At 41.0% G+C, this 27,470-nt stretch overlaps 2 protein-coding genes across 9 annotated transcripts in view; both read right to left on the minus strand.

Annotated features, from left to right (window-relative positions):
* Positions 1-11,830, minus strand: part of scn4a (sodium channel, voltage gated, type IV alpha subunit) — a 102,047-nt gene extending 90,217 nt beyond the window's left edge. For 5 of the 8 annotated variants that reach the window (XR_004220652.1, XM_018089322.2, XM_031894529.1 and 2 more), the window contains exon 1: positions 11,731-11,829. The gene's annotated coding sequence lies outside the window, so the exon portion shown is untranslated. The other 3 variants (XR_004220653.1, XM_031894531.1, XM_031894527.1) reach the window with 2 other exon arrangements.
* An 8,812-nt stretch (positions 11,831-20,642) lies between these two features.
* LOC100490013 lies at positions 20,643-26,051 on the minus strand. The gene is made up of 5 exons (XM_012952735.3): positions 25,759-26,051; positions 23,566-25,033; positions 22,520-22,705; positions 21,631-21,766; positions 20,643-21,174 (listed from the first exon to the last, which is right to left on the minus strand). Exons 1-5 carry the CDS (start codon positions 25,814-25,816, stop codon positions 21,127-21,129), a joined length of 1,896 nt encoding a protein of 631 aa, XP_012808189.3. The 5' UTR covers positions 25,817-26,051; the 3' UTR covers positions 20,643-21,126.
* Positions 26,052-27,470: the final 1,419 nt, after the last annotated feature.

A 27,470-nucleotide genomic window follows, 5' to 3' on the forward strand; every position in this document is an offset into this window, starting at 1 on the left:
GTGGACAACTTTGAAGGCCTGAACTGTAGTAACTAGCAGCAACTGTATATCTAATTGTAGTTTGGAAGGAGTGTAAACCTGTCACCAAGATCCTTCATTCTCATGACTGGGTCATCATAACTGTAAGTTCCAAACATGTCTTATTGACATGAAGAAGGTGACATATTCTATATGGAGACAATATACATGACAAAGACAGACATTTCCCTGTGCTATTTATACGGCACTAAGGCACCAGCCTTCATTTGTCATTCCAAGAGCCTCAGTGCACAAAGTAAACAGAAGAAGATGCTTCCTTTGCATACCCCCAGTACTGAATTTCCATGCCCACTACATGGGAATGAAAGACTTTTTCATGGAATGAACCAGGGCAAATCCCAACTTAATAAAGGTGCAGGATTCCTTAACATGCTAGTAGCTGCTGCAATTAGGACTCTTTCATTGTTATGCTGGTTAGCTCTAAACATCTGTTGTCCATGTAGCTATCATAAGGACCGTGGCAGACGGGGAGATTAGTTGTCCGCGACTAATCTCCACGATATGCCATCCCACCGGCTAGAATGTAAATCACCGGTGGAATGGCATATACGGCGCTGAGATTTCCCAAAATTGTGGAAGTTTCCTCTCAAGGCAACTTCCGCAATTTCAGGAAATCGTGGCACGGCATATGCCATCCCACTGGCGATTTACATTCTAGCCGGTGGGATGGCATATCGAGGAGATTAGTCGCCCGCGACAAGGGAAATTTGTTGCGGGCGGCTAATATCCTCGTCTGCCACGGCCCTTAAAGGGATCAATTAAACAAACATATACTCTGCTGTTAATGGTTTGTAGAAAGATAGAAGAGAAAAAACTAGAATTGCTTCTACAGCAGAGAGAAGACATAGTGGTAGGAACTGAACCCTAGCAACCAGATAGCTGCTGAAATTATCTGTAGAGCTTCTGAACACAAAGCTAAATAATCCAAAAACCAGGAAAAACTGAACCACCACCGCTAATAGAGTAGCTGCTTCTACTTACCCCTTATTTAATTAGTGGAAAATCTTTTTCAGTTAAAATGAATGCCTAGAGGGTATCTAGATGCAGGGTAGGACTGGGCTGACGGGGCAATGGAAAAAAACCTGGTGGGCCCAGGAGGCCAAGACCCAATCCCGCAGTGCGATCCACCAATCTAGCTCCCCTGACGCGCTGCAGGTAAGTTTCATTTACGCGCACTCGGGGGAGAGGGTTGGGCGGGTGGGCCCTGCGGGGAGGTGTGTGAAAGTCACAGCGGGGCCATTGGGGGGTGCAGGGGCCCCTGGGGATGACGCCCTGTTGGCCCCCCTCAGTCCGACCCTGTCTGGATGCAGATTAAATGGCCATACACTGCAGTCACATGGCACCTTAGTACCAAGAAGAAACCCACACAGACACAGGGAAGATACAAACTGCTTGCAGATATTGTCTTGGCTAGAATCAAACTGAGGACCCCACCACAAATACTGTGTGTTTTGAAAAGCTCTTTTGAGTAGAAAGGTCTACTTTCTGTTCAGCCCATGGACTATAACCCCCAAAGTAGGTCTCTCTAAAAATATATCTCATAATATAGCTCATATGTGAAACCTTGCTTCATACAAATAAAGCATTTTCATAAAAAAAATATTTTTTTTAGCAGTATGTGCCATTGGGTAATCCTAAATAGGAAATTGCCATCTAAGAACTAAGGACCGCCCCCTGGGATCATATGATTCACGGTGCACACAAACAAACCAAGGACACACATACATGTGAGATCACATCAGCCAATTAATGGACAGAGTTCTGTCTTTTACTCCCACACTACTTCCTGTTACAGTTAGAGCTGCGTTATTTCCTGTCAGGTGATCTGTGAGGGAGCACACAGCCCAGCACAAAATGGTGGCTCAAGGGAAAAGATGTAAAAGCACAATATTTACAGATATACAGTATATTCCAGTTTGGCAAGATTCTTTAAGAGGCCACTTGATATAATCTAAACTATCGTTTTCCTTTAAGGGGGGTACAGTGGGTAGGTACAATGGCAACAGGGTGAGGCTGGAGTCTACCTCCTTAAGTGGTCCTGATATATAGCTTTAAGTATGGGCTGGAAGTTGATCCAGGGACTGGTCTGGTCTTGGAGTCAGAAAGGAATTTTTTCCCCTCTGCGGCAAATTAGAGAGGCTTCAGATGGGATTTTTTGCCTTCATCTGGATCAACTAGTAGTTAGGCAGGTTATATATAGTCATTATGGTTGAACTTGATGTTGATGTCTTTTTTTTAACCTAACTTACTATGTCTAACAGCCTCTGTTTTCCCATTGGAGCTGCCTTTCATTCTATATACAGGTAAGTGTACAACACCGCGATTGGGCTCATTGCCCCACACCCATGAACATTCTGTTTTTTATTCATAGTTACATAGTTACATAGTTACATAGGGTTGAAAAAAGACCATTGTCCATCAAGTTCAACCCATCCGAGTAAACCCAGCACACAACCTATACTAACCAATCTATACACTCACATACATAAACTATATATATACAACCAGTAATACTAACTGTAGATATTAGTATCACAATAGCCTTGGATATTCTGATTGTTCAAGAACTCATCCAGGCCCCTCTTATAGGCATTAACAGAATCTGCCATTACCCCATCACTAGGAAGGGCATTCCCCAACCTCACTGCCCTCACCGTGAGGAACCCCCTACGCTGCTTCAAATGGAAGCTCCATTCCTCTAATCTATAGGGGTGACCTCTGGTGCGCTGATTGTTTTTATGGGAAAAAAGAACATCCCCCAACTGCCTATAATCCCCTCTAATGTACTTGTACAGAGTAATCATGTCCCCTCGCAAGCGCCTCTTTTCCAGAGAAAACAACCCCAACCCTGACAGTCTCACCTCATAGTTTAAATCTTCCATCCCCTTTACCAGTTTAGTTCTGCCGCCATAAGAGAAGTTCAAGATTCTCTAAAACTAAAAAACCCTCCTTTTCCTGATATCATTTCCCTCTATTTCCTCACTCCTTTCTCTCCCTTCTTGCTCCACATTAAAACTCTGTATAGGGCTGTAGGGTTGCTAACCACTGCACCACCGTACTTATTACCCACCTGCCTCTCTTCCTACAAGTTAGGTTATTACTTTAATTAATTACTTGATGCATTTTCCATATATTCAGGGCTGACATCAGGGTGGCAGGCCCAGGGGGATAGGTGATCAGTGAGGGAGTAATTGTGGCCCTACTAACTTAGTGGTAGTAGGGCCACCATGATTTCTGATGGCAGCCCTTTATATATTATGTGAAGAATTTATATACAACATCATGAGCCATTGGATCAGATGGAAATATTTAGGGGCACATTTACTAATCCACGAATGGGAAAAAATCGGATTGGAAACAAAAATTTTGCGACTTTTCCGTCGCCGTCGTGGTTTTTTGTATTTTGCGCAATTTCTCCGTTGCCGTCACGACTTTATCGTACTTTGTGTGACTTTTTCGTCGCCGTCGCAATTTTTTCGTATTGAGCAATTGTAAAAGGCGGAAAAACCAATCCGATTTTTTCACAACGGCGACAAAAAAGTCGTGACAATTCGCGAAAAAGTCACGCCGGCTACGAAAAAGTCGTGACAATTCGCAAAAAAGTCACGACGGCTACGAAAAAGTCGTGACAATTTGCGAAAAAGTCGCAACGGCGACGAAAAAATCACAAAAATACCGATCATTATGGAAAAAACGCATTCGGGCGCTTTTCGGACGTTTGTGGATTAGTAAATGTGCCCCTTAGTGTCAGATGTGCATAATTTGGCAGAGAATTTGTGAAAGTGAGTGAATAATTCTGTCATCTGCTTGTTATATGCTAAAATAGCTCCTATTTAATGCAGCACTGAGTGATCCAAGCTAACGAGACACTAAAAACTAAAATATCTTGTGCTTAGAAGGGCTTGGTTGAAGATAATGAGGGTTTGTTTTTTGCAAGCTCTGGCAGTAATGCAGAAACAATATATAGCTAAAATATGGCATAGAGGTGGGGCAGCAATTGCTTCCATTCTGCATTTTCTAGATGTCACTTCACTTCTCAATTGCCCCTTCCTACTGTCTATAATTCTATAACTGTGTAGCCAGTTCATGGGTATGCGCACCAGGCCCCTCATTCTGGCACATACACAAGATTTTGGGAGGAGGCAAAGCTTGTCTTAATAACAGTGTTCACAAAATGGCAGCTGCTTATATGCTCTAATTGTGGATTCCAAAATAATAAAGAAAACAAGATTTAAATAATTTATATAGTGTAAGTAAAGTTTATTTAACTTTATAAACACAATAGAAAATAAATTAGAGTGACAGGTCCCCTTTAAAGGCTTTACTACACTACCACAACCACTACATTCATCTAGACCTCCAAATGCAAAGATGCACAGTGGGGTTGTTGGCCACCACATCTGCTCACTTGACTTGCAATTCCTGACTCTCAGGAGCTGATGGCCAAATAGGAGCACAAACATTGGAAGCTGATCTGGTCCTGGCTTTCTGCAGATGCTCCTAGTAGGGTATCAGCTCCAGACATCCAGAAACCAGAAACAGGAGAAACCTGGCTACTCTTGAGAGACGTTGGAGGGGGCCCTAAGGAAGAAACAAGAGAATGGACATTGGACTGCACTTCTGATGTTTCTCATATGAGAAAATATGTAGATGGCTGGAGCAGTGTTGTTCTGACTGGGTCCAATGAGGCTACTAGTAGAGAATCCAGTCAGGGAAGCACTGTGGATCCATCTGTTCATGAGAAATAATATGCACAATCAGTCTTTTTTATCTCACTATTAAAGCTTACTGGCTAAACATTGGTCTGCTGATTTGTCTCACACTTTGCCATTGGATCATACTTATTATGCTTGATTTACACGTCTGGGAGACTCCTCGTCATGTGACACACATCTATGAATGTTGTATTAAAACCCTTATAAATTTAGCTTTTGCTTCATCTGTTTTGACTCAGTTGTCCTAAACAAGGTAGAAGATTATCCTGGCACACCATACCTCATACCTTTCCTGTATAAGTCAGAATGTATTTTGTAATTAGGGCAATGCAGATACATGTAGGATGGCTGTAGGTGCTGCCATTTTAGCCAGTGCTATCCCATAAGATATATGTCTGCCCATCCCAGAGGGTCATCTCCACAGCTGTTACCTTAACTGCATTCTTAGGTTCAATTAGAGCAGCTTAAGATCATTAGAATTCCATTTTGGAAACCCCACTAACTCATGAAGTATAGTTTCTACATAGCAAATGCATGAGTAAAGGCATTGCATAGGCAGCTGAACACATTTAACCCGGAGCACGAGGATGATGAAACATTGAAGCCACAGAGTTGCAAGAGATGATGCCAACCAATACACATAACTTATTAGCCAGATACTTACAAGTAAGGAAAGACCTTATGTTAAATCCATCATAGATGCTTGTCTGGGGTCCCAGATATTAGGTGGGACACAAGAGATTCATGGTCAACAAGGAAGTAACTCCTTTTTTATTATCCTGTTATTTTACATTTTTACACAAACTTCAATTATTTTCTGTCATATTTGAGGTTCAGATTTCATATATTTATATAGTTTGTAAGGCCAGTAAGAAAAAACTTGTGGTGATTGCTCTTATGTCCTATTGTATATTCCAGCATGTTGTAAGCTTAAACTTTGCCTTTAATAAAGGGAATTGGAAAGGAGTCACAAGAACGGATATAATGGGGAAAAGATGTTGGTCAGATCAGGCATAACAGACTCAGTAAATGTGTCTGACATGCAGATAAGCAATATGGACCCTGGCTCACTTTGCCCTTTTTTGTTGACTTTTCATACATAGTGAGACTTTTTGTTCATTACAAATAAGCATGATCATCAGGAAAACGGATACAAACATTTGGTAAATATGCAACAAACTTTCACAATTATTTATCACATTTATTCACAATTATTTTCACAAAAACAGCCGAAAACCCCAAAAGAAAAGAAAAACAAGGAGATAACTGAGGGAGCACTTGCCCACACACAAGTCCATGAATAAATGTATACAGGGTATATATATATACACAGATATATATATATAATCACCATAACATAAGAATGTTAAAAATCATTTAAACATTAAATAAACCCAATAAAATGGTTCTGCCACCAATATGGATTCATGCAGCTTAGTTACCATCAAGCTGCTGTATTATAATCCAGAGAAAAGGCAATTGTTTTTAAAAATGAGATTTATTTGCTTAAACTTCTATGGGATGTAGTCTTTCTGTTATTAGAAGATTTCTGGATAATGGGCTTCCAGAAAAGGGATTCCATACCTGCATATAACTATAATGGGTATTTTATGTATAGAGGTAAAGTGCCCTTGGCGCTGTTGCCAAGAGGTGAGTTGAGATACTAGCCTCAGGAGCCAGCAGCACCCAATTTACCAAGGGTGACAAAGAGCAGATATTCTGATTTTTAAATAGAAATTATGGCTCTGTTAGTGCAGAGAGTACAATTACACTTGATGCTCAGAAAGGTAAGCGCCGGGTATGAGGACGGCAAAGGGTGTCAATTATGGCTGAGGCCAGACAAGCTGGCAAGATGGAATTAGCTATAAAAATGCTTTTAGGGACCCCTTAAAAATGCACACCACAATGATGGCACCAGAGACACGAGCTGGTAAATCTGCAAGTAGCATTACTAGCAATACTCACTGGTTTCTGGGCACACTCCATAGGAGTCATTAACACAAATACAGAAGGCTGCAAAATCCAGAGTTTGGTGCAGAGACATAAAGGACAAATAGAAGAAAAGACATCAAAACTGAATCTGTAAAGCCTACAGTATAACTCAAGGTCCAGCAAAAGTGTTCAGTGCACATCCCCTGGCCCAGAAATGTATTACAGGTATCGGATCCCTTATCCGGAAACCCATTATCCAGAAAGTTCCGACCATAGACTCCATTGTAATCAAATAATTCACATTTTTAAAAATGGTTTCCTTTTTCTCTGTAATAATAAAACAGTACCTTGTACTCGATTCCAACTAAGATATAATTACCCCTTATTGGGGGCAGAACAGTTCTATTGGGTTTAATTACTGTTTAAATAATTTTTTAGTAGACTTAAGGTTGGAGGTCCAAATTACGAAAAGACCCCTTATCCGGAAAACCCCAGGTCCCGAGCATTCTGGATAAAGGGTCCAGATAGCAGATCCTATACCTATACCAAGGTTCTTACACAACAGCATTTTTAAATGCGTTTAGAAATGCATGTTGAGCACATAAAGACACATATATTATTTATATTTGTTTATTTTAATGGCACCTAAGTACATTTTTTTCAGTTTTTAAGCGTGAAGACACGCAGAGCTACTAGTAGCAGCTACTTGTCACAGCTACAGAGATAGAAAATGCTGATCATTTACTGATAATTGTCTCTATGTGTGTTTTAACAGAGGCAATATCAGTATTGTCTATGGCAGCGTATTTTCTGGCATTTACTAGTCATGACAAGTAGCTGCTACTAAGTAGCTCTGTGTGTTTTCACCCTAAATGCAACCCTCCATTTTATTGTCTTCTGAACGTACATCAAGTGCCAGAAAATGCAGCATGTATCATCTAAAAACCGCAAATGAACGTTGAACTCTCATGAATACAACCAGGCAGAACACAATTGAATCAATCAGCTGATTGCATTGATTGCATTGCATTTATATGCTCTCAGACCTGCATCTCAAAGAAAAACTGGCCTGAGTGTAAAGGTGGCCACACACGTAGCAACTCCTCCACTGACGTTCAGGGCTAAATCATCAGATATGGACATAGAAACAATAGAAATTCTACCTCCACCGATCGAAATCTTTTAACCTGGCCGATTGACCGATATCCACATCCTTCTGTAATATCAGTCAACTCTTTGAGCCGCCATACACGCACCGAATATTGAAAAAAAACTAGGTTTTGCACAATATTATCGGTGCGTGTATGGCCAGCTTAAGGGCCCTAAGGGTGAAGACACATAAAGCTACTAGTAGCAGCTACTTGTCACAGCTGCTTAAAAAGACAATGCTGATCATTTACTGATAATTGTCTCTATATGTGTTTTAGCAGAGGCAATATCAGTATTATCTATGGCAGGATATTTTCTGACGTTTATTAGCCATGACAAGTAGCTGTTACTAAGTAGCTCCGTGTGTCTTCACCCTTAAGTAGTACGTAAAACCCAGTGCCAAGTTACATGCAACGACCAATGCCTCTTTTTGATATGTTTACGGGATAACTTTGGATTTCCCGGGTGACGAACACTATTATTTTCGATGGTGTAATCAAATAACCACGAGGGCCATTTACGAACTTGGTGCCATTTTACCTTCAATGCAGCATTTCTCTGAATTTCATTAGCAGCAGCAGACTTGCTCCAAAAGAATCACACACTAATGCTGTTTTAACACCACACACCAGAACCGGCGCATTCCCAAGTCTGAAATTAGTCGAAACTTTGACAACACTTGCATTCATTAAGACACATTGGCGCAATTGTGGCAGAGCAATCCTTATGTAGCTGCATCTACACTGGAATTCTGGATTAAAAACGCTGCATTATGGGTTTAAAAAAAACACATGGATTGTGTCCGAAAATTGCACTTTGTATACTGCACTTGTGAATGATGATCGTGGTCATTGGGTTTTAACCATAGGAAATAATAGAATATGTCAGGCTGGAGTTAGCAAAATCTGTTAATCAGAATGCATGGGACCTGTTGTTTTCTGGGCAAAGGATCTTTCTGTATTTTGGAGCACCATTATGCCTCAAAGCTAATAAAACATTTAATCAACACAAAAACAACACAATTGCCACCGACATGGATTAATACAGCTTAGTTACCATTAGGATATTGGTCACAAGTCAGGAACTATTGGTTTAAATAGGACACTGTGATATAGCCTTGAGCCTTTTGGATAATGGGGTTCCTGATAAAAGATCCCCCATATCTTGTACATTATACACAACGAATAGAATTTGAAGACAGTTTTGCCATAAAGATCTGTTAAGCCTACTACTTTAGGGCCGTTATACATGGGGAAATTAGTTGCGTTGCGACAAATCTCCATTGTTGCAGGCGACTAATCTCCCCGCAATGCCATCCCACCGGCTAGAATGTAAATCGCCTGTGGTATGGCATACGCGGCACTGCGATTTGCCGAAGTCGCCTTGAGAGGAAACTATGGCAACTCTGGCAAATCGCAGCGCCGCGTATGCCATCCCACCGTGCGACTAATCTCCCCGCGTGTCACGGCCCTTAATATAGCATACATAGGGCCTGATTCACTAAAGTTTATCGCACGCTTTTTTGCAGTAAAAAAGACGCGACAATTAGCGCGCGATTCACTACAGCATTACTGCATGCAATAAGTCGCATTTTCGCATGCGGTATTTCTCGCGCTAGTTTTACCGCATACGTTCATTTCCGTGCTGAAAAGAATATGATCGCATGATTCACTATAACTTTTGCGCGCTAAATATCGCATTCAGCTATGCGAAAATTAACACCTACTACAGGCAGGCGAAAAATTATACAAAAGTACAGTAAATGATTTTTTGCAATAAAATATGGACTTACAGTGTTATTTATTCAAGTATGTGTTTCCCCTAGAGTGACACAGCCGCCAGTTTGCAGGGAAATGGTCATTTTTAATACAGTAATTTTCTGCAAGTATTGGCGTGTATGGCTAACATGGCATGCGTTCATTTGCGCGACTATTTATATTTGGCTACAAGTGATGAAATGTTTCGTCAGGCATGGATTCGCAGCGAATTTTTGGATGTGCGTTGAATTTTTTTTCGGCGGATTTTTTCATGCGTTTTGCAAAACAATCCGCCAATGGCGAAACGCCTGAAAAAATTTGCCACGCAAAAATTCACCACATACAAAAATTTATACAAGCGTCAAAAAATAATAGTCACAGCAACAATTTTTTTGCCCGCACAACATTTTTGCCGTTTCGTGGATCTTTCGAAACATTTGCTAATTTTCACTAAAGAAACCAGAACCCATTTGCTCATCACTAGTGGCTACTATTTATAAGCATCTACTATTTATATGCTACCATTTATATGTGGCTAATATTTATATACACCATTTATATGCGGCGACAATTTTTATACACTATTTCTAAGCTACCATTCATATGCGGTGACTATTCGCGGGCGTAATTTAGCACATGTACCAGCAAATACCGCATTGAAATAGTCTTCGCGAGTTAAATAACGCATGCAATATCGCGCGTAAAAAAGCGCGGGTATGCTTATAGTGAATCGTGCGAAAAATCGCCAAAATTAAGACGCGGTAAAAATTTTAACGCACGCTATAAATAGCGCACGTTAAATCGCACTTTAGTGAATCAGGCCCATATGCTTTTTTGCCTTGCCCATCAACCAGTCACAGCCATTCTTAGCCCCTTCCTTGCCAAAAGCCATCCAATAATCATGCACTGGGCTAAGAAAGATTCTGTACCACTTAAACTGTAAAAAAAGGTAATAAATATTTACTTTCTAGTATGAAATCAAGCACACTGTACTCTTTTTTTTGCCTGACAGAGGATTCTGGGAAATTATATTATATAGATATAAAACCAATGAATAACAGGATGAGAAAGGTCCTAATAAGGACCAAAACGTCCTTTTTTGTGCAAGGTGCTTTATAAAGGCATAACGTTTTAATAAGGGTGTGCCGGTCTAATAATATTCTGTTATATATATATATAACCCCCAAAATACAGATAGTCAGCCTATAGCCACTACTTGGCGCTGATTAAGGCATCGAACGCTGTTTACAATATTAGTCTCAGCCCTGCCCAACGCTGACGTCCAGCCTTTCTGCCCATAAATCACTCCCTGTCTCTTTAATGTCAGAGTCTTGGCCTCACTTTTAACAGTTCAGCTACTAATTTTCCACGTCCTTTTAAATCTGTCCTATTGCTCTATTTCGTGCGTTTGCACCCGAGCCCACAAAATGATAAAAGGAGAGTAATAAAACAGTTTGTGACAAAGCAGTTCAATATATATTTATACAGTGGAGTTTACATTTTTGAAAAACATTTTTTATAAACTTCACCGACAGGCATTTCAATGTTTTAAATGCTAAGGCTGGGTAGGGGGATACATAATAACGCCAATGACAAAGGGGGAAATTGTGCTCGACTACTAAATTGTAAACCATTAGGGGGATACATACTTTTGAACAGACACTAAACGACAAAGTCATGGACAATGCCATTGGTTTGCTTTACAAAAGGACAACTCATACATAGAGGTTGAAGCCAATACAAATATAAGCCTTACATGTTAAAAGACCCCTGGTTTAAAGAGCTTACACTCTGGGTCGAGGAATAACCTCACAATAGCAATAAGGGGCTGTGTACATTCAGCAGAACCACATTATTTTTATTCCCAGACAGAGGAGAACACAAGGAGAAGTTGTCCGGCTCTGACCGTTCTAAGTTGACATGTCGTACCTCATTAAGTGAAAGTCTGCAGAATCTATCAGGACAGGAGCTCAGACTCATAGGCAGTGTCCCAGGGATAAAGAGAGAGAACAAGGCTGCCAGGGTTTAGTTCACCATCATCTCTGTTGCTTGCCAGGCTGACAACTCCTAAGTACAGCTTGGTGGGATGGAGACAGCGCCCAACAGCACAGATTAATGTAGGAAATGGTGATTTTTACCTTGTCAGATGCACATGAGAAATCCCCAAGCAGAGGAGTTTTGTGCTTCAGACTGTCCCCAAGAGAGTAAGACGCAGCCAGTGACTCCGTCCAGGACAGCTGCAGCTGATGTCAGAGGGTCATGCCTGAAACCTGAGCATCTAACAAACTCTTCAGGTAAAACTTGCCTCTCTCGGGTTTCGGACATTAATTCCCTACTTGGCCACTGCACTGATAGGCACGTATGGGGTAATGAGCTGGCCTAGCAATGCTGTATGTGCACATACCATCAGTGTGCCTACACGTGACATTACTGAACCCTAGGCTCTATACACATGCTTTCATAACACAGAATGACTCTGTGAGCACATTAGCAATCCAATTAAAAATGCAAATATAAGAGATCATGCAAACACACCTTCTTATTGCGCAGATTATTATACACATATATATACTTCATATGCACACATGACCTGCCCACATAACATGATCTTACAGAGCATTATGATGAGCACAATTACATAATTAAATGTTATTGCAGAGTACAGGTATTGGAACCCTTATACAAAAACCCATTATCCAGAAAGCTCCGTATTATGGGAAGGCCATGTTCCATAGAATCCATTTTAATCAAATAATCTACATTTTTAAAAATGATTTCCTTTTTCTTTGAATTAATAAAACAGTACCTTGTACTTGATCCCAAGTAAGATATAATTACCACTTATTGGGGGCAGAACAGCCCTATTGGGTTTATTTAATGGTTAAATGATTCCCTTTTCTCTGTAATAATACAACAGTACCTGTACTTGATCCCAACTAAGATATAATTACCCCTTATTGGGGCAGAACAGTCCTATTGGGTTTATTTCATGGTTAAATGATTCCCTTTTCTCTGTAATAATAAAACAGTACCTATACTTGATCCCAACTAAGATATAATTACCCCTTATTGGGGGCAGAACAGTCCTATTGGGTTTATTTAATGGTTAAATGATTCCCTTTTCTCTGTAATAATAAAACAATACCTGTACTTGATCCCAACTAAGATATAATTACCCCTCATTGGGGGCGGAACAGCCCTATTGGGTTTATTTAATGTTTAAATGATTATTAAGCAAACTATAAGTAGGGAGATGCAAAATACGGAAAGACCCCTTTTCTGGAAAACCCCAGGTTCCAAGCATTCTGGATAACAGGCCCCATACATGCATTCTGTGTTCATGCAATACCTGTGTATACAAGCATGATCTTCTACATACTCTACTATCTGCATATAATTAACCAAGGCAAGAGCTGGCAAAATGACTTTGTTTATATAACATTGTACATATATTCTCTAACTTACATAGTTACATAGTTAAGTTGGGTTTAAAAAAGACCAAAGTCCATCAAGTTCAGCCCTCCCAATTTAACCCGGCACACACACAAACCTATACTGACTTATTTACATAGGTCAGTATAGGTTTGAGTGTGCTGGGTTTACTTGGAAGGGTTGAACTTGATGGACTCTTTTTTCAACCCTATGTAACTATGTAACTATATAATCACATACTGTGCATAAACTATATGTATCAACATCAATACTAACTGTAGATATTAGTATCACAATAGCCTTGGATATTCTGATTGTTCAAGAACTCATCCAGGCCCCTCTTATAGGCATTAACAGAATCTTCCATTACCCCATCACTAGGAAGGGCATTCCCCAACCTCACTGCCCTCACCGTGAGGAACCCCCTACGCTCCAAATTAAGGAGGATCCCCCCAACACACTACGATTTAGTGCAGGGGTAGGGAACCTATGGCTCGGGAGCCAGATGTGGCTCTTTTGATGGCTGCATCTGGCTCTCTGCCAAATCTTTAATAAAAAAATTAACGGGGGACGTGGCCTGCGCTTGGGGGATAGAAGACGTGCTCTAAGCCACACATCCGGCATCCTTGGCACCCACCCTATCCATTGAACGCAGGCCACGCCCTCCTCCACATCGCATCCGGCATCCTTGGCACTCACCCTACCTTGCTCCTGCACTCGGCAGATAGAACACGTGTTCTAAGCCTTAGAACAATTCTTCTGCCGAGCGCAGGCCATGCCCTCCTCTGCATCGCATCCGCATCCGGCATCCACCCTACCTTGCCCCGCAGCATCTGCAGCCAAACATATTGTATGGCTCTCACGGAATTACATTTTAAAATATGTGGTGTTTATGGCTCTCTCAGCCAAAAAGGTTCCCGACCCCTGATTTAGTGTATAACTCACATTTATTTGCACTTTTCAACATTGAACCTCATTTTCCAGTTTGCTGCCCAGTTTTCCAATTAGAGCAAATCGCTCTGCAAAGCGGCAGCATCCTGCATGGAACTTATAGTTTTGCACAATTTATTTTCATCAGCAAAAATAGAAACAGTACTGTCTATGCCCACCTCCAGGTCATTAATAAACAAGTTAAAAAGCAAAGGACCAAGGACTGACCCCTGCGGTACTCCACTAACAACACTGGCCCAATTAGAAATCCATTAACCATTAGCTCCATTAAGCACCACTCTTTGTAATCTATCCTTCAGCCAGTTCTCTATCTAATTACAAATACTATGTTCTAGGATAATATTTCTCAATTTCATTATTAACTGTCTGAGAGGTACTGTATCAAACGCTTTAGCAAAGTCCAAGTAGATAACATTCACTGCCATCGAGGTTCCTGCTCATCTTTTCATAAAAGGTAATTGAATTAGTTTGTGGATATTCTCTCATTCAGAGTATCTGCCTTCATATCCTTTTCAGTTTTTTCACTGGGTGGTATGTATTGATTTGTTTATTAATGGATATTCTGATAATTTTTTCATAAATGCAATACTGTACCTATATAATGACCTGATAAATAAAAATGTTTTTTTAACTACAGTACCTCCCTGAAAGATTTTCTCTGGTGTGCAGAGTTTATTTGAGAGTTTTGTTGGGGGGATTTTGGAAACCCTAGCACCTATATTTTCATATAAACATACGTATTTTTTTTAAATTAAATTAGTTTGGCAAGATCTGTTACACATAAAACCATGCTCCATAACTCTGCCCCACCCTACATCTCTGAACTCATCTCTAGGTACCATCCAATCTGCTTGTTACGCTCCTCTACTGACCTGCTCCTCAACTCCTCTCTCATTCCCTCCTCACACGCTCGCATTCAAGACTTTGCAAGGGCTGCCCCCCTTCTCTGGAATTCACTCCCACACACTGTCAGACTTTCTCCCAATCTCTCTGCCTTCAAGAAATCTCTAAAAACACATTTATTTAGAGAGGCTTACCCTAATCTAGTTTAGCAATACCCTGTGCCCCACCTCTCACAACTCTGGTCATGCCCATTCTCACACCTTGTGTCTCAACCCTTTCTCCTTGTAGATTGTAAGCTCTTTTGGGCAGGGCCCTCTTCACCTCTTGTATCGGTTATTGATTGCTTTATATGTTACTCTGTATGTCCAATGTATGTAACCCACTTATTGTACAGCGCTGCGGAATATGTTGGCGCTTTATAAATAAATGTTAATGTAATGTAATGTAAATGCTGGCCATACTGGTATTGTGATTTGCAATTAGCAACCTTTTGGCAAAGTGCATTTAACAGATGAGCAGTGTTTACACCAAAAACATGCATTGAAACGGGAAGGTGAACTCCAAGTATATAAAGGGTATAATCCTTGAGCAATTAATGTCCACAAATTAGGTACTTATACAACAATTCAAACATTCTCTACCAAAAGTGTTGCAATGCGTGGTTGCATGTTTATGAACTAATGAAACCAGTACATACCAATAAAGGCTTGCACAGTTTGGGACCACATTCTTACATTCGTACAGTACCAGAATCTTCTGAATATGCCTAATATCAATGATCAGGCAGTAAACTATACAATAAATCCCATGTACATTTAGGGGGTGCATTTGCAACATTCAGATTTTGTGTTTTATAGTTTTTTGAAACCCCGATTAAACTAATTTCCATGAATGGCGATCATTTATCAAAAGATCCGAACTGATAAAGAACAAATAAAAAACAAACTTGAAAACCACAACTTTTTGTATTGTCATACATAGTGATAAGCAAATTTTTTTCGCCAGGCATGGATTTGCAGCGAATTTCTGCATTTCGCCATTGGTGAATTGTTTTGTGAAACTTCCGTGAAAATTTGCCACGTGGCTAATTGGGTTGCGTCAAAAAAGGGCGTGGTCACGTAAAAAAAGAGCGGGCAACAAAAAATAGACGCGGGCGACAAAAAATAGACGCGGGCAACAAAAAAGACGCGGGCGACAAAAAAAATCACGCGTCAAATGCGTTACATGAATTTTTTGGGGACAGATTCATCACTAGTCATACAAAGCTTCAAAAAACTCCAAAAACCTCTAAAACCACAAAGCAAAGAAAGATTCCAGTTGTAAAATCTGCCGTTGACTTCTACATGATGACGTTTTTTCTTTCAAATTTTTTTTTGAGTTGTCGCATAATAAATTGCGAAAAAAAATAAACTTTTATTCTTGCGACAAAATCATATTTTGGTGTCCAGAAACCCGAACCAGAAAAAAACGAGTAAATCACCCCCATTAGCGTGCCTTTTTTGTGAGCATGATCTCATAGGAAATTTATTTCATGCACTTATAGATTAGCTGAATGGAACATGAATATATTGTTCTTACATGCTAATACTTTGAGAGCAGCAGACTGTGTGGTTACTTGATTTTAAATAATAAAATGTGGTTTGTGTTGAGCAGTGTCCTCTGTGCCTGCACAAAATGATTTTGCAGCATACTGTGTGCATACGTGACTTTAGTGGATTCATAGATATCAGTGCAGAGCCCATTAACTATCTCAGCGAGCAAAGTGTGCACATAGAATATTGCACAGTCCATAGATGGGTGCATTTATAACCTGCTGTAGACATAGGTGAGCTTAATGTTCAAGATGCAGATAAGGGCACATGTATGTAAAGGTGGCCACACACGTGGCGATTTGCGATCATTAAATCCACCATTAACCTTCAGGGCTGAAACGGCAGATAAGGAGGTAGAAACAATAGGATTTCTACCTCCTTCTGCCGATTCAGCCCTGACGGCAGATTTTGCTCAGGCGCCTTCTATGGCACCCGATCAAAATCTTTTAACCTGGCCGATCGGCGAGTTGACCGATATCAGCAGCCTCCTGCGATATCGGTCGACTCGCCGACATGCCATACATGCACCGAATATCGTACGAAACCTCGTACGCATTATCGGTGCGTGTATGGCCAGCTTAAGTGCAATAGCCATGTTTTTTCCCTGAGTTTCAGCATTTCTGCAGTCGCAAAGGGGCAATACCTTGGCACTATTGTACCTGACTTGACAAAATTACCACAACTGCAGACACATTTTGACGTAAATTAAAACCAAATTGTTCTGAAGTGTCAGCATGTGAGTGACATCTGTGTTCGTTTCCGGAGCCGCAAGTTTGCTGCGCCTATTGGTGCTGGGCACAAAGGGAACCCTGGAGCTGCCACCTGGTAAGGAGATGGCAGAAGCAGCAGGTTCCCCCTGTCAAAAGATGCACCAGCTCCTGATTCCGAATGGAAAGCATGACGTTCTGAGCGGCGTTGAGCGCAACTGTACGGAAGTGGCCAAGTAGGGAAGGAGCACATTGTGATGCATGTACCTTTAATATAAGTGGTTTTACAAGCAGCTGGCAACAGAAAAATGGCATGGACCGCAACTGCTGGTGTGGGCATACATAAGTTACTATTCAATGTGATGTGGATATACAAGAACTTAATATTTAAGATGCTGTGGGCAATAAACACTAGTGACATTGACTTCAACATACTTTTTGCTTCAGGAATGCATGAAGTTGCCCTTCGGTTTGCTGTAGGCTTATATGATTTTGCAGAGTGGCACACATGTATGGCATTGCTGGGCATAATGAAGTTCACAGAAGAATTTCCTGAAGAACACATGCATACACGATTTTGCACATAAAGGATAAAACACACTTACTGGTAAGGTCTTGAAGGCCAACATATGAGGGTAACCAGTAAGATGTCCTGCCCAAGTGCCAACCAAGAGCACAGGCACATATTGTGTGACTGTAAGAAAGTAGCCAAGGGCAGGGCATGTATAGAAGGATAAGTGCTACCATGAACATGGCTTCAGCACACAGATTGCCACAACCGAGAGTCTGCCCTTTCTCACCTACTATCTCCTGTATCAGGAAGCTTTGTAGCCCGATCCTCGGACCAAGGCACTGTACGTCATATGGGGTCATATCAGGTTACCAAATTCACTTGTGTTGCCTTAGCCAGAGAAGCAAGAAGATAAGGGAGAGAAGAGCAGCAGAGGGTGAAGATATAGATCAGGGATCCCCAACCTTTTTTACTTGTGAGCCACACTCAAATGTAAAACGAATTGGGGAGCAACACAAGCATCATAAAAGTTCATAGAATTGACAAATAAGGGTTGTGATTGGCTATTTGATAGCTCCTATGTGGACTGGCAGCCTAAATGAGGTTCTGTTTGGCAATACAACTGGTTTTTATGCAACCAAAACTTGCCTCATGAACCACTGGTTGGGGATCACTGATATAGATGACAGTGGAAGTGGCAGACCTTTAGGATCAGTATAAAGGCAAATTAACAGTGTAAGGCAAAGGCAAATGAACATGAGTGAATCCATTACAGAGTGTGCATTGTTAACAGTAGGATATCGATTATGCTGTGTGATTGTGTGATGGTGATTGTATTCAGTGGTGCCTAACGAATTGGCACCCCAGTGAAGTTTACATTCCCTTAAGACAAGATGGTGTCAGGGAAAAGGTATATAACTGTAGGGTGGTGGGCATTATAAGGAAGATATTATCAGGGAAATGGGCTGGGATAGTATGTACAGTAAGACAAAGTGGTTTTAACGTCAAACTCTTTTGGGCATATTAATTACAGTGTGTAAGCCAATATCACTGGGGATGTTACGCATAGCAGCCAATCAGCAATAAGAATTTAATGGTCAACTATAAGTTAGAAAACAAAAGCAAAGATCTGATTGGTTGCTATGAGCAACATCACACACTATAATAAATATGCCCCTAAATGTACAATTGTGCAATGTGGTAAAGTGGTGTGCATAACCAATTTTTGAAACCCAACCAGGACGTAGAGCCAGCAACCCACGACCCACATTTCTACCCACTTGGACCCACTACCCGACCCACAACTGCCTTATAGGCAACATAATCTGAGACTGACTGACCACCTTTAAACAGGATGTGCTGTTGCTGAAAACCGAAAGTGACATCATGTGACATGTGCGGGGTAGAAAATTTTTTTAAAAAAATCATATAGATGATATAGATAACATAATTAAAAAATAAGAATATAGATAAGACATGCAACTCGACCTGCAACCCACAGGCCCACATCTGGAAATCCTACCTGCAGGGTACCCGCTTTTTTTGTGAGTAACCCGCGGGTACCCAACCTGCTGCAGGACTCTCTAGCAATGCTTTATAACAGCAATACAGTATTTAGGATTGATTGTAGAATGTTCAAGGTGAACAATAATGGAGCTCCCACATATAAATTAATATAAATATGCACATCAATGAGAATCTCTCTGTAGAGACCTTTATTAGAAATACAAAATAAAGCATTAATGATTCCTCTTTTTGTTCTTGTGAGCAGGACATCAGGCTAATGTCCCACTGGTGACTTCCTAGCTAGGATTAAAGGGCCACCCTGCTTTATTTACTATCTACTTACTACTTGGTGCTGGCACTGCCCCCCCCCTCACTATATTGATAAGCAAGGGCAAAGGGTACTGGCATCCCCAGTACATTACACAGTTAGGGGCTGATTTATTATTGCTTGAACCTCCAGGCTTGAGCGATTGGTTACTTAAACCACAAATTCACAGCAAGCCAAGGAAATATGATATAGTAACGTGTGTTCAAGAACTTGCTCAAGCCCAGAGGCTAACGGTGATTATATCATCATCACCACATTACACAGTAAGAGCAATAGATCATGGCATTCCCACTAAAAATAGTGAGAGCAACTGGTAATAGACTAACATCCCCAGTACATAATAAAGTGAGAACAATGATCATTGCCATTTGATGCACATTGTACAACAACCACCATTACATTACAGTGGCATTTCAAGCACATTAAACAGTGACATCCCAAGTATGTACTAGCATCCTCAACATATTATACAGTAAAAGCACTGGTAATAATCTTTCCAGCATATCATAAAATCAAATGAATGGTCTACTGTTATACTTTGGCACAGAGAGCAGAGGGTACAGATATGTCCAGCATATTATACTGTGAAAGCAGTGAGTACAGACATGCACAGCATATTATTCAAGTTTCAAGTTTCAGTGAGAACAGAGGGTACCGACATGAGAACAGAGTGTACCGACATGTCCAGCACATTACAGAGTGAGAGCAGTGGGTATAGATATGTCCAGCATATTATACAGTGAAAGCAGTGAGTACAGACATGCACAGCATATTAATACAGTGAGAAGGGTAGGGTACAGACATGTGTAGCACATTAAACAGTGAGCACAGACTTATCCAGCACATTATACAGTGAAAGCAGTGGGAACAGACATGACCAGTATATTATACAGAGAGAGCAATGGGCACAGACATCTTATTATAAAGTGAAAGCAGTAGGTACTGACATGTGCGGCATATTATACAGTGAGAACAGTGGGTACAGACATGTGTAGCACATTAAACAGTGAGCACAGACATTTCTATCTTATTATAAAGTGAAAGCAATAGGTACAGACACGTGCAGCATATTATACAGTGAGAGCAGCGGGTAAAGACTTATACAGCACATTTAACAATGAATGCAGTGGATACGGATGTGCAGCATATAATGCAGTAAGAAGAGTAGGTAATCTACAGCTGTGTTTGCCCTTTGCTTTATTTAAGAGTAATTGCAAGCTTTCATTTGCAACATTATTTTCTTCTAATTATAGGGATAGAGCTGCACTCTGAGGATGTTTTTTTTACTTTTACCCTACGTTAAATTACTTTTCTTTGACTGCTCCTAGGATCTGACCTGTTGTTTAATATGGAGTATTCATTACATGGTGGGTACGTTCCTAAGGGGAAGCAGCAGCAGCAGCAGAGTTACAGCCTATTAAGTTCTGCATTCATATCAGCTTGCACTGGAATATTATATTTCATTATAGACATTTCCCTTGCATGGTCAGACACCCTACAGGGAGTAGTCCCCTGTAGTCTATATGTGGCCTTTAGTTTTGAGAGCATGCATGCTAGAGTCCCCTTCCTAATATTCATTCGCCTTCGCTGATGTCTTTGGTAATGGCCCAATATACTCAGCACTGTGTACAGGACTTTCCAGGCTGGCAGTGCTTCAGGACCTGTCACAGTTTAGTGCTTTCCGATGTCCAGGGGCTGGTGTCAGAGGTCACCTAGGAAAGGAAAAAGGTTACTAAAATATTGATCTTACAACACAGCAGGGTTACCAGTCAGTGCAGATGGTACTCAAAACCTTGGTGGCCGTGCCACGTTAAACATCCCTGACCCCTTGTGACTACTTTTTGAATTGCAGGCACAGTCCCAGGAGTCAAAGTTTTCTATGTAGTAGGATGATTATTTGTCATGCCTCATACAGGGAAAAATTCAATGCCATGTTCAATTCAAGGTTAAAATCATGCTGCTTTTTTTTTTTAAGTTGGGGACCTAAGTACAAGGAACCATGTCCTAAACTGCATGATATTGAGTGGCAATGAAAGTGAATGCCCATGCCTTGCCCCCTTGTCACCCACAATGTCATACATGCAGAATATGCAGTTTACAAATTAAATCACTGTTTGTGCCTAGAGGTGGGAAAGGTTTGCTGTAATAAGTTGGGGACTCCTTTTCACCTTTTTAGTGCTGAAAAATGAGGGAAAGTCAGGCAAAGAGTCGCAGTCTGAATCCACAGTAAATTCTGACTCAACTGACTCAGGAATAGAAGAGAAGGAAATGCTGGAGGCTGGCATGAGGGTGGGTATCCAGAACCTGCAATTGAGAGGATGGGCAAAAAATTAAAGGATGCAAGAAAAAAAAGAAGATTTCGAGCATTTAAAATGAGCCAGCACTACACAACAGAACTGATTGCTGATAAGTTATTGTTTGGCCTACTCTGTGTAACTGGAGGAGCCATGAATAAGGTGAGCTGGACTTGGATTTTTAGCAATACAGGTGTCAGCGAGCTGCTATCTTGCTCCCTTCCCATTGTTCTGCTGATCGGTTGCTGGGAGGGGGTGATATCAATACAACTTGCAGCGCAGCAGTAAAAGAGTGACTGAAGTTTATCATGGCTGGGAGCAATTGGGAACCTAAGAATATGGGTAGCCCCATGTCCCATTTCAAAATTAAATATAAAAAATCTGTTTGCCTTTTGAAAAATGGATTTCAATTGGAGATTCTGTTGGAGAAGTGCTATTAACTGATGGATTTTGTAAAAAACATGTTTTCCTGTGACATATCTCTTTAAAAGTTGGTAATGTAATTGGGAAACCTGCTTAGAATTGCTTTTTCTCAAAGCTGTGCCAGAAGCTACTAGCGTCTAATGCAAGAATGCCTGTTTGTCCACTGACTTTGTTATTAAGGCACATTTATAACTATAACCAGTGTGTTGGAGGAATGAGCAGCTCTTTAGTTCCTAGATTTAGAGGCAGGGAAATGTAAAACAGCATTTTAGAACTTAAATATGGAGAGCCTTGTTATCTAAATATTGCCTTTTCTTGAGCACTCTCGGTAGTCTCTGACCTGCTGTTCTCTAGTCCAGTTTTAGTAAACATCTTCATCTGGGTTCTCAGGATCAGGACGGGGACACATACCAGTAATGCAGATAGCAGAACACAGCAGCTGCCAATGATACAGACCAGCTGTATGGGAGTAAGTGAGGAGACGCAGCAGTGATCTCTGTAGCACAACAATTCAGTCTCAGGGCATCTAAAAGGCAATGTGAAAGGTGTTAGGGGTATCTGTTGCCAGGTGGTGGTCCCCATGCCAAAGACCCTAGGGGATCTGGGGCCCAGACAGTGCTACATAACAAAGAAAAAATAAAGCACAATGAACAGTTAAAGTTTGGGAGTATTTCCTATTAGTTAAGGACTACCACCATTTAAGGTGGGCATTTTTATTGATATTTAAATATTATACACTATTATTATGTCCTTGTAGGTACTCATGTCTAGATTATACAATTTCTTGAGGTGGAGCTATGATCACCTGTATATTTCTCTTTTCTATGTGAGCCTTTCCTGTCTTTATGGAAAGGGCAAGAGGGACAGGGACAGATTTGAACTTTTTGTGCCCATAGGCCTCTTTGTTGCTCACCCCCCCCCAACATTCACACCCCATCTCACCTACCTGCTGGTCCCTCCTGCTACCACTGTTTTAGCATGATCACTTCCACTCGGGACTGGGCTGGCGGGAGATTCAAATGGCTGCCAAAATCTCCCTCCCAGTCTCCAGTGAAGATGTGACCAGTGGGTGGCATGCCGTCCCCCCAATATTTGCTGGACCGGGCCTTTGTGGCCTGCCTACAAATCCAGGCCTAAAAAGGGGCCACTGTTATACTCCTTAAATATATACAGTCTCCTCAGATCATCAATTGTAAATAAGAATTGGGTACAGTAGGGCAAAACAGGGTGAATATTTGGACTGTAGGGCAAGATGACAATGGTAACATTTTTAGATCAGTGTTGCTTAGTTTAACAGTAGCTTAAGGGCTTCAGGATTTCCTTCATTATATGCTCAACACATTGTATTTTCAATGTTCAAAAATGATTGTTGGAATGGTATCTCACCTGCACACTGCCCCGATATTCTCCAAGATCACACACTGCCCTCCATTTTCACAGTATATTCCATTGATTTCACATAGACTCTTGCATCTGTCACCATATTTCTTGTACCCAGAGTCACATTCGTTGCCTCCCTGCCTCAATGAGTCTGGGAAAGTTGATGCAACTTGCTCAGGTAGACCTTTACTGGTTGTTGGACCTGTAAGCATGGAGTGTGATTCATCCTTCCTGAATGCAGGGAAAGGTATTGTGTTTATTATCATTGACTTGTGAGTCGAGGTTATGAATTGCATAACACTTGATGTACCCTGTCTCTGTTCTACCAAAGAGATCAGTGGTGATGGTGAAACTGTGGAGCTTTCAGTCTCAGAAGTAATATTCAAAATCCTGCTGAAATCCTGATTTCCTTTAGACCGCACTTCTAAGTGCCCACTGCCTTCTGTCTCCAGGAGGATCTCACTAGGAAGACCTTTCTGTTGACCACCTCTGTCATTAAAAATGCCCCCTAATTCTTTCTTAAGGTACTTGTTTTTCTGACTGCTTATTTCTTTTAGTGGAGGCTTTGCCCTATTGTCTTTCATATGTAAAGCCAGCTGTTTATTTGTCTCAGTGCCATAGAAAGGGTTACTTATCTTTGATGTTTTGTTTGTAAGTGTTACTCTCCTAGGTATCTCACCTCCATTTCCTTCAGTTAGAACTTGCACCTTTTTCTCTTGTTTGGCGTCTGAAAAAGAATGAGGCTTTACTGGCCCATGTTTTTTCGATGCCACCTTCTTGTTCAGAATGTTATCCTCTTTGGCAGTTTGCTGATGATATCTGTGTGACAAGGGGATAGTCTTTCTTAAATGATCCTTTGTAGATCTAGCATTTTTGGATGCAATCATTCTGTAACGATCAGGAATCCTTTTTGGAGAGCTGTCTATCTTAGAACCTGCCATTCGTGGGATGTTATTTGAAGGTCTGAACACCTTGTTTAATATATTGTGATGCCTGTTCTTCTGAATGTTCTTTGAGAAGCGGTATGTTCGCCTTGCATTATGGTTGCTCATTTTGAACTCCTTAGATATCAACATTGTGTCGGGCATTTGTCTGTGGGTTAGAAAGTTGAAGGCATAGCTTCTTTGACCAATATTGATTGGTTTACTTTGTTTGATCATTATACCTCCTACCCTCTTATTGTGCAGTTCAGGGGCCTTAGGTTTTGGAAATATATAACAAGTATGCTCGTGTTTTCCATTAAATAAGCCTTCTTCCTCTCTTAGTCCTCTCTCACCCTTGTACCTGTCTTGGTTTCTAACCCTGTATTTGAAGATCTCCGTAAATACTTCTCTTTCTTCCATGATTTCAATGTCACTGTCATCTCTGATATCTGGCTGAGTAAAACCATTTAAGTATGGGTTCCTTAATCCAGTTAGCTTCCACTGATGATTTTGAGGGCTTCTCCTTCTTGAAAATGTTGACGTCTTTGTTGCTGTTTTTAGAAAATACAGGATAATTAAGCATCCCTCCGGTCGCAGGTCTGATACAAGATATGAAGACTGTGAGCTAACACAAAACTAGATTTTTAATAATATTATCTCCTGGTGAATGCAAGATCTTGAGGAGACTTCCCCTGGTGATCTTACTGTACTGAAAGCTACATCCCTGCTTAGAGGTTATGTTCTTAAACCCAAGTTTGTCTGTAAAAAAAAATGTGTTCTCAACACATTAAAAGGTTCCCTTCCCTTGTTTTGAGAACATGGGCACTCATTAAATATGGTATGTAAATGTTTTCTAATTTAATGTAAACATTAAGGCAACATTATGTATTGCAAACTATTTTCTTAGCAGGTCATATATAGTACATTTATGTAAAGTCTCCATGGATGGCATTCTGTTTCATATTAACACCCAGAATCATGATAATTAAGAATAGAATAGACAACTAGCAAGGTGAAGTTATGTTTAGCAGAACCTGGTATTTAAGTATATTTGTGGCCGATGTGACCTTCATCACTTACAGGGTTAATGCAGAGTTAAGGTTGATGCTGGTCTACATGGAAACCTACGTTTGCAAAAAAATGTCCAGTCTGCTAAAAGTCCACAAATCTTCAGCCTTTAGTAAATGTTCTGGCCATGCTGGAACCCTCCCTAGATGTTCTCAAATAGCAAAACACCATTCTTTGTTACGGATAAAATTTTGAAAGAGTCACTTACCTGCTACCACCATAAAGAAGTACACACAACCCCACAGCCCCATCTTAGTCTCTGGCATTACTCTCTCTCCTCCTCAGTCAAGTCATATGTGTTTGCTTCTTTGAGGTGAAACCCTCTCCATTCTCGTGTGTATGTTTCATTCATCTTTCTCCTGTAATTAGGTTTTGGGTGTGTTAGTCTATATTAAGCAGTGGGAAAGAATTGGGTGGGTTTGTAAATTCCTTGTGATAATATAAAAGAAGAGAAAGAATATCATACATAAGTACTTTTGGTCTTGCAAATCTTTATTTCTCATTCTTTTTTCTCTGGTTACTCTTCCTTATATAATTTCCCCGCTTTCTATCTATCTTTCTTTTTACTTTCTTTTCATTTCTTAATTGTCTTCTCTCCCATCTACCCAACTTTTTTCCTCTCCTAGTATGTTTTCCTCCTTCCTTAGCTCTGTTAGGATTTCTATTATAACAGTTTCTTTCATTTGAAATAATATTAAGCTCCCTGGGGGTCATTTATCAACACTGGGCATATTTGCCCATGGGCAGTGACCTTTAGCAACCAATTAGTAATTGGCTATTTTCTGCCAAGTAGAAAAAAAAATGAAACATTTGACTGGTGCTATGGGCAGTAACCAAATGCTGATAAATGAGCCCCCTGCTTGCAATCAATACTAAAACTTGATACCAATGTCATTAATAGGGAATACTGTTGCCAGTATGTGGCAGCAATGGGTATATTGGCACTTGCCATGGTCCTAGAAAAAATCCATGGTTTTAATAATTTGTCCTTTCATGTGTTTTTACCCAGAAAGTTAAAAAGCCCCCCCTGCACTGACATACAATTGTAACTAATAAGCTAAACAGGTCTCTTAAGCTGGCTATTCACAGGGTTGGACTGGGAGATGAAGGGCCCACCGGGGCTCCCGCCCCAGGGGCCCTGCAGGTGTCCCCTCCGGCCACGTCCCCTAAGTCTCCCCCCCGCTGGGGCCCCCCTAACCCACCTCGCAGCACCCCCCACCCAACGTCCTTCCCAGAGTGCTCATAATTTAACCCGTCGGGAGGAGCGGTCGGGCAGAGGGAGGGCAGCAAGGGTTGGGTCTGGGCCGCCAGGTCCCACTAGAGCCGGAGCCCACCGGGATTTTTCCTGGTGTCCCGGCAGCTCAGTCCGACCCTGGATATTCAGTGCATGTATGGCGACTCGGCAAGGCGACCGATATTGCCATTGAATCCTATTGTTTCTACCTCCATATCTGACAATTCAGCCCTGAACTTCTGTGGAGGGTGGGAACTATCCTTGCGACTTGAAAAATCGCGTGTGTGGCCACCTTTAGGGGAACTGAGACTCGCAGCTTAAAGGGCAATTTCACCTTTTTCAGCAAAACTGTAATAACACATAAAACAGGACCCCAAAACCCATTTAGTCAAATGGGAGTGGTATTTAGGGGGTATGATTGCAAAATGGGCATGGTAAAAAAATTGCCACGCTGCGCGCAGCATTTATTTTTGTCCCTCATTCTGTTTTCAAAATGTTGGGAGGTATTAAAGGGTCGTGGCATTAGGAAGGTTATAGGCGGAACAGGCAGACCAGCTGAGGGGCAATTGTGCATGGCTGGGCCCACTGGGACATATTTAGGCACTGCCACTATCAAGGGCAACTATTATTTTTTGGTGCGTCTCAGATTTAATATTTTTTCAAGCGTTTATGCTCAGAAAAAATGC

Source organism: Xenopus tropicalis, chromosome 10, assembly GCF_000004195.4.
Source record: "Xenopus tropicalis strain Nigerian chromosome 10, UCB_Xtro_10.0, whole genome shotgun sequence".
NCBI classification, from domain to species: Eukaryota; Metazoa; Chordata; class Amphibia; order Anura; family Pipidae; genus Xenopus; species Xenopus tropicalis.

Excerpts from the sequence above, each read along its gene's own strand:
- LOC100490013 (XM_012952735.3), bottom strand. The coding sequence starts at position 25,816 with ATGCCAGAGACTAAGATGGGGCTGTGGGGTTGTGTGTACTTCTTTATG. Across the intron at positions 25,034-25,758 it reads CTTCTTTATGGTGGTAGCAG|CAACAAAGACGTCAACATTT; the intron begins GTAAGTGACTCT and ends TTCTAAAAACAG. Across the intron at positions 22,706-23,565 it reads AATATCGGGGCAGTGTGCAG|ATGCCCTGAGACTGAATTGT; the intron begins GTGAGATACCAT and ends ATTGCCTTTTAG.